Raw genomic sequence first — 8,380 nt, forward strand, 5'->3', positions numbered from 1 at the left:
CTTCTTCTTCTTCTTCTTCTTCTTCTTCTTCTTCTTCTTTCTTCTTCTTCTTTCCTTCTTCTTCTTCTTCTTCTTCTTTCTTCTTCTTCTTCTTCTCTTCTCTTCTTCTTCTTCTCTTTTCTTCTTCTTCTTCTTCTTCTTCTTCTTCTTCTTCTTCTTCTCTTCTTCTTCTTCTTCTTCTTCTTCTTCTTCTTCTTCTTCTTTTCTTCTTCTTCTTCTTCTTCTTCTTCTTCTTCTTCTCTTCTTTTCTTTTCTTCTTCTTCTCTTCTTCTTCTTCTTCTTCTTCTTCTTCTTCTTCTTCTTCTTCTCTTCTCTTCTTCTTCTTCTCTTCTTCTTCTTCTTCTTCTTCTCTTCTTCTTCTTCTTCTTCTTCTTCTTCTTCTTCTTCTTCTTCTTCTTCTTCTTCTTCTTCTTCTTCTTCTTCTTCTTCTTCTTCTTCTTCTTCTTCTTCTTCTTCTCTTCTTCTTCTTCTTCTTCTTCTTCTTCTTCTTCTTCTTCTTCTTCTTCTTCTTCTTCTTTCTTCTTCTTCTTCTTCTTCTTCTTCTTCTTCTTCTTCTTCTTCTTCTTCTTCTTCTTTCTTCTTCTTCTTCTTCTTCTTCTTCTCTTTCTTCTTCTTCTTCTCTTCTTCTTCTTCTTCTTCTTCTTCTTCTTCTTCTTCTTCTTCTTCTTCTTCTTCTTCTTCTTCTTCTTCTTCTTCTTCTTCTTCTTCTTCTTCTTCTTCTTCTTCTTCTTCTTCTTCTTCTTCTTCTTCTTCTTCTTCTCTCTTCTCTTCTTCCTTCTTCTCTTCTTCTTCTTCTTCTTCTTCTTCTTCTTCTTCTTCTCTTCTTCTTCTTCTTCTTCTTCTTCTCTTCTTCTTCTTCTCTTCTTCTTCTTCTTCCCTCTTCTTCTTCTTCTTCTTCTTCTTCTTCTTCTCTCTTCTTCTTCTTCTTCTTCTTCTCTTCTCTTCTTCTTCTTCTCATTCTTCTTCTCTTTCTATCTTCTTTTCATCTCCTTTTTAAATGTCTATACAAACTCAAAAAGCGTTTTCATGAAAGAGATATTTATATTTCATTCAAATTTCAACCAGCTCAAGAATATATGGTAATTAGAGTGATGGAAATATACAGGAAGAAGAAGAGAGAGATAAGAGAGAGAGAGAGAGAGAGAGAGAGAGAGAGAGAAGAGAGAGAGAGAGAGAGAAAGACAAGGAGAGAGAATGAAAAAGAAAGAGAGATAGATAGATAGATAAAGAGAGAGAGAGAGAGAGAGAGAGAGAGAAGAGAGAGAGAGGAGAGAGAGAGAGAGAGAGAGAGAGAATGATTTCCCAGGTTTAAAAGTTATTGACAAGATATCAATATGTCAAGGACGAGTTTTCTCGCAAAACTTTTCCAGAGTACGGAGTATAGTTAAACGCTGATTGAGTGAACTAAGAAAATAAAAAATTGGGAATAATCACGATTACAAATGAGAACTAATAACTTGTACACCCCCCCCCCTGTCCTCTTTCCCCCGTCAAAATACAAACAACAAAGAAACAAACCCCAACCTGACTAAGGAATGAATTGCCTTCATTGTTTTTTTTTTTCATTTAAAAGCTACATTTTATTGTAAGAGAAAATATTTTATAAATAAATACTTTGAAAAGTCAAAAGTACTACAGGGATGTGATTTCTTACACATATTATTATATTAACTCTCTCAACCCTAACACCAACTATATCAGTTGTTTACCCAGGTTACTTTTACCCAATTCCTATTCATTACATTTTTCTTAGACAAATTATAGGCGTAGTGTCAAAGCTAATGTTCTTATTGTTTGCCTGTTAATGGTAGTTGAACGAAAATATATATGCAGATGCTCATCTTTAATACATTTTTTTTCCAATTTTGAAAAGTAGCAAAAATCTCTAGGATTGAGTGAGTTAATTAGCATATGAGCTTTAACTATTTATTGCATGCGTCACCCCATCTAACCTTTATCATAGAAAACAATTTATGTATTTGTTATTTGCCAGTATCATCTCTGGACTTTTAATTATCTTCAACCATGATCATTTCTGCAGTACTCTGGAAAAAACCCATATTTGAAAATTTGGACAGAAAACTCGTCCTTCAAATATCGATCGATTTAAATGACCCGAGGTCGAAGTCCCAGGTTTGAGAGTTTTTGCCATGAAGATTTTGTCAAGATGAGGGTCATTTAAATCGATCGATATTTGAAGGACGAGTTTTCTGGACAAATTTTCAAATATGATTATTTCCAGAGAACGGCAAATTTGTTCTTTAAAATAGACCATGTTTATGATTTGGCCGATTCACACACACACACAAAAACTGTCTCTGGACGTTTAATTATCATCAACCATGATGTTGTCTCCTTGTGGATTCACGTAACGACCCATGAACAGGTTGACGGAGTTGGCGTCGTCTCTCAGGACGAACATGAAGGGTCTCGTGGCCTCGAAATAAAAAGGCCTACTGATTGTGACCACGCCAATTCCGGTCACCGCCGCTGCTTCCGTGCCTCGCTCGTCGAGCTCTATGACGCACCGATGCTTGACCTGGATGTTAAGAAAAGAAAGTTGTTTTTTTTTTTTGTTTTGTTTTTTTTTTTTTTTGGGGGGGGGGGGGTTGTTCTTTTGTTGTGGTTTTTTGTTGTTTTTTTATGTTTTGTGTTTTGTTTGCTTGTTTGTTTGTTTGTTTGTCTATTTAATTAGTTGTTGTTGTTGTTGATTTTTTGGGTAAATTTATTCAATGCATGACATAATCAATCGGAAGGTGAAAATTTTGGATTTGCATTTTTTGAATGAATATATATGCTCCCCAGAGCATTTTAACCTTTATTTGAAGTAGATCGGGTGATTTTTCATGAAGCTATGGTCAGATATATGGAAAAAGTATCCAGCAACTTTTCTCAATTTCATATTTTTTCAATATTGACTAGATAGCAGTAGATACATAAATATTTAAAAGTGAATTTCAGCTTTGATGTTTCCCGAAGATGTACAAAAAGGCTTGGTTTAATCATTTATGACAAGAACTCATTTTTTATTCTAAAAAACTGACATGCTAACTAAACCTGGCAATATCTCAGTTCAAACCTTTTCACCATCCGACTGATTATGTCGTTCACTGTAACGGACCCTCTAACTAAATGCGATGTTATATCGGAGAGGACAAGGCACTGGTAGTTGAATTAATAATAGATATGCGCTATGTGGTCTTGTGGTATGACACTCGCTTTTGGATCGGAAGGTCCTGGGTTCGAGCCTCGCTCGGTGCATAGTTATCCTTGTTGAGAAAAGGCCCTTTACTCAATTTATCTCGCCGTACTCATGCGCTTTACAAGGGATCCCAGACCAACAGACAGGACATTACGCCTGTTAGGCGATTTTTATGTTTGGACAGAACACCGCTTTTAACGACCTGGTACTCATACGCCTGGGTACGGTAAGAGAATGTGAGTAAAGAGCCTTTTCCAGGGACTCAACTATGCGCCGAGCGAGGCTCGAACCCAGGACATTCCGATTAGAAAGCGAATGTCAAACCACTGGCTCACATAACCGCACTGTCTAAAAGTTCGAAATACTTCGAACTTTGTTCTTTTAGTTCATTCCAATGTAATATACCCGATTGATTAGATGGGTCACACATAGGCCAACTTACCTTGCTACCGACGTGTACATATATATGTAGATCTGACATCCGAACCAAATTATGTGAGGCATGAACGTTTGTGAAGAACGAGGATGGAGGGTATCATTGAAGAGGGAAGAAGAAGAGGAAGACAAAGGAAAGTTTGGATGGACAGTATTAATGAATGGACAAGAATGAAGATGGGAAAACTCTTAGAGAAGATCAACAATAGACAAGAATTGCGAAAAGTGGTGAGAGCTGCATCCCGTCATGTATCCCCCCGACAAAAATCAGATCATGGGATGAATGAATGAATGAATGAATGAATGAATGAATGAATGAATGAATGAATGAAGTACATCAATGAGCCCATCATGAATTGGATTATCAGACCTACAAATAAGAGCGCGTCGCTTGCTCTCCTTGTAAAGATTATAGACATAAAAACCATCCCAACTATCGGATAACCTCTGTGGTGTAATGGTAGCACGTCTGAACGGTAATGAAGAGGTCTGAGGTTCGATCCTCATTCGAGTAAGACTGATTTTTTTCGGGATGCTTTTTTTTTCTTGTATTTTTCTTCTTCTTTTGTCTGGCACTGTTTCATAAACACATTTTCAGATTATTAACTTACCTTGCTAACAACGATTCGTCTGGTGGTCATTCTCCTAAAACCACCCAGCAGTAAATGAGTAGCTGGGTCTGTTAGATCTGGCGAAAAGTACTTTGCGTTGGACTAGCGTCCTATCCAAATTGTAGCAAGCTATTAAAAGGAGAAGATGGTAATGGTTGGACATGTCTGTCGCAGACCTGATGAAACACTGATAAGTAAGACACTACTGTGGATACCCCAAAGAAAGAGGAAGCGAGGTCGCCCCAAGGAGACTTGGAGACGTACCGTAGAGAGGAGGGACCTAAAGCAGAGAGGTCTGTCTGTCCCTCGAGATGGCCCCAAGAATAGCTGCTGACAGGACCAGGTGGAGACCCCTTGCATTGCCTCAAGTACCAGAGGGTCCGCGGAGAGGATTGAGTGAGTGAGTGAGTATTGCTATGGTCCGTTTCACTCTAATAGAAACCGGGATAAACACCGGCTCATATGGCTTTAAAGACTCTGAAGGACTACTTTTTTACTTTATAGATAGAATGAAGTTGACGTCGCCCGGGTCTTTGTTATTGTCTCTTTTTTGTTTTGTTGTTTGCAATCCACGTTGGAGTAATTCTCACTAAACTGTATTAGCCAGACTATAAATGTTTAAAGATACACATAGTTTGTGTGTTTGTTCCTTATATTTCCGGATGGCAATGTTGTAAAATTCTTACCAAGCGCATACTATCTATATGTTTTAATTAGAACAATGGACGTCGTCATTTGTTACAATGACAAAAACAATTTTTTTCCCGTTCTGGTCACTTTTAGATTTAAAATCACCTTTTTGATATGCTTTTTTTCAGCCCGTCACCATAATACCCTATAAATTTGAGGTGATGGGTTACAAATTCACTTTTCAGCACAAATTTTATCCATACTTACTAACTTACTTACTTACTTACTTACTTATAGATAGTATGCACTTGGCTGAGAAGTTCACAACATTGCCATCCGGAAGTATAACGGACCAACACACAAACTCTGTGTAACCATGAACTTTTATAGTCTGGTTAAACAGTTTAGTGAGAACAACTCACAAAAACAATAACAAAGGCCTGAGTGACGTCATCTGCATACTATCTATACGAACCAGCGATCACCTGAGCGCTAGCCCTTTGGTCTTGTGTGTGACATGAAGTAGAAGGTAGACGTCATTTATTGCAGTTGTTCCAGGTGACTATAAAGAGTGTGTTAATCATAATAATACTGCATTCAGATGATTGGTTATAAATTCACATTTTAGCACAAGTTTTACCCGCCATACATAAAACCGATTTGAGAAGGTGGGTAACATTTACTGCTTAATAAAATTCTTTTCAAAACGCCTTTTCATTATAATAATGCGTTTATTTTCATATCAAAATTCAACAAGGAAATAATTTGAAAATATCAGTGTAGTAGATAGTTAAATCACAGATATATATATATATATATATATATATATATATATATATATATATATATATATATAAAGACAGGCAGAGAGAGAGAGAGAGACAGAGAGAGAGGGAAAGAGAGAGAGAGAGAGAGATAGAGAGAGAGAGAGAAGGATAGAGATAGAGACAGAGATAGATAGATCGAAAGATATATTAATAGATAGATAGATAGTTTTTTTGACAAGATATCGAGATTTGAAGGACGAGTTTTCTGGCCAAAATTTTAGATTCGTGTCTTATTTTTCTTCAGAGTTCGGCAATGTAGATAAAATATGATTGAGTAAACTAGAAACTAAAAAATTCGGAATATTCACGATTAAAAATGAGAACTAATAAATTTTAACATCCCCCCCCCCCCACCACCACACACACACAAACACAACCTGAAAAAAAACCCTAGGAACCTCAAGCCGAATCCGAAAAAATATTCTTCCAATGTTTGTTGTTTTTTTTAGAAATAAAAATAGTAATATTTTATTCAAAGGATAGAAAATATTTTATAAATAAAAACGGTGAAAAGTCCAAAACACTACAGCGAGGTGATTTCTAACATTTATTGACATGGAAGATTTGACTCGTCTTCACATGCCCCACCACATGAATTTCTGACGTTCTCTGGAAATAACCCATATTCATATTTGAAAATTTGTCCAGAAAACTCGTCCCTCAAATATCGATCGATTTAAATGACCCTCATTTTCGAAAAAAAAAAACTCTCAAACCTGGGACTTCGCAAAGTCCAATGTTTTGTGAGGGTTTTTTTTTTTTGCGAAGATGAGGCTCATTTAAATCGATCGATATTTGAAGGACGAGTTTTCTGGCCAAATTTCAAATATGAGTATTTTCCTGACTACGGCAAATTTGTTCTTTAACATAGACCATGTTATGGTTTGGCCGATTCACACACACACAAACTGTCTCTGGACGTTTAATTATCATCAGCCATGATGTTGTCTCCTTGTGGATTTACGTAACGACCCATGAACAGGTTGACGGAGTTGGCGTCGTCTCTCAGGACGAACATGAAGGGTCTCGTGGCCTCGAAAGGAAAAGGCATACTGACTAGTACCACCCAATGCCGGTCACCGCCGCTGCTTCCGTGCCTCGCTCGTCGAGCTCAATGACGCACCGATGCTTGACCTGGATGTTAAGAAAAGAAAGTTCTTTTTTCTCTTCTTATTTTATTTTTTTTTGTTTTGTTTTGCTTTGTTTTGTTTGCTTGTTTAATTTTTTTTTTTTTGGCGGGGGGGGGGGGTTGTTTTTTTGTTTTTGGTAAAAAAATAAATGTGACCCACCATCTAAATGCAGTGTTATGTCGGAGTGAACGAGGCAGTAGAAGTTGAAATTGTAGTCCTATATATATATATATATATATAATATATATATATATATATATATATATATATATATATATAAACATAAACCATGAAATACAATATTTAGGCAATAAAATCATCCCAGCCATCGAATAACCTCAGTAGCGTAATGTATTGTCTGAACCGTAATACATAACGAGGTCTGAGGTTCGATCCTCATTCGAGGAAGAAAGATTTTTTGGGATGCTTTTTTAAAAATTTTTTTCTTGTATTTTTCTTGCTTGCTTTGTCTGGCTCTGTTTCATAGACACATTTTTTCAGATTATGAACTTACCTTGTTAACAGCGACCCGCCCGGTGGTCATCCTCCTGAAATTAGCATTGCTCTCGAAGATGTTGCTGATTCCAATGGCTTGAAGGAGTTCCTTCAGTGACTGCTCGGTGTCCAGGCTGAACTTGGGAATCTTAACGACCGCTCTGGAACGGAAACAACGTAAGTAAAACGAGGTTTATTCGTCCATAATTGTTTTTACATATTTGTATTTGTGTTTACTGTATCCCGACGAAGGCCAAGGGCCGAAACGTTGTTTGTTTTGTGTTTTTTCCCTTATATTTGAGTCACATCTACTCACTTTATTTTTTTATCTCCATTTTATTGGCTCATTTAGGCACCTCTAGCTTTTATTCGTCCACCTGCTCCTCTCCCATTGGAAAACCTTATCATTTCTTAGTAAATACGTAATTGAATAGAAACATTTTCAACGATTGCAGAATACTTTCACTCATTTTATTGGTTTAGAATAAGGTGTTGATTGACAATCAAAAATAATCTTTTGGTGAGAATGAATACACAATCCAATGATTTTCTTTTCTTTTCATTTGGGGGGGGGGGGGGGAGGGAGGGGGGCGGAGGTAAATTGTCATTCAAACAGATGTAGAAAAACACAATTTTTTTGAATCGAAGTATCACTACCATACAATTGGTCACGGAATATCTTAGAAGCTTTCTTGGAGGGGTGGGAAAAGCGCATTCTTACTTTCATTTCTTTGCATTTTAAAAACTCGTTATTAGTTTTTATCGTGCAATAACACTTACTCGCAAGCTCGTAGTGTAATTTGGCACGACTCGTGTAATAAATATAAAGAAATGAAATAATCTTATATTAGCAACCGACTATGAATCGCGTAATACGTGTCTCATAAGTAGCATATAAAAAAAGAGCAGACTTGCTCAGCGGTATGGTCTTAGTAATAAAAGTACCGAATTCAACTACCCGCTGCTCTGTGTGGCCTTGAGCAAGTCACATCGTCCCAGCACAATTTGCGGAACTGCACTGCGCCTGACGCCTGGGTTATTCAAGTCTTT

At 36.9% G+C, this 8,380-nt stretch overlaps 1 protein-coding gene across 2 annotated transcripts in view; it reads right to left on the minus strand.

The window, feature by feature from the left end:
* Positions 1 to 1,279: 1,279 nt before the first annotated feature.
* The window catches only part of LOC144956126 (iripin-2-like), a 75,191-nt gene continuing 68,090 nt past the window's right edge, over positions 1,280 to 8,380 (minus strand). The window contains exons 3-4 of one of the 2 annotated variants that reach the window (XM_078886485.1): positions 7,350 to 7,491; positions 1,280 to 2,539 (exon numbers count right to left, since the gene is read on the minus strand). In XM_078886485.1, coding sequence (XP_078742611.1) covers positions 2,327 to 2,539; positions 7,350 to 7,491 — 355 coding nt within the window. In that variant the 3' untranslated portion in view covers positions 1,280 to 2,326. Of the gene's footprint in view, positions 2,540 to 6,144; positions 6,840 to 7,349; positions 7,492 to 8,380 lie in introns of those variants that run through there. The other variant, XM_078886486.1, reaches the window with a different exon arrangement.

This window comes from Berghia stephanieae, chromosome 10 (assembly GCF_034508935.2).
Source record: "Berghia stephanieae isolate SIO BIC M18660-M18661 chromosome 10, UCSD_Bste_1.3, whole genome shotgun sequence".
NCBI classification, from domain to species: domain Eukaryota; kingdom Metazoa; phylum Mollusca; class Gastropoda; order Nudibranchia; family Aeolidiidae; genus Berghia; species Berghia stephanieae.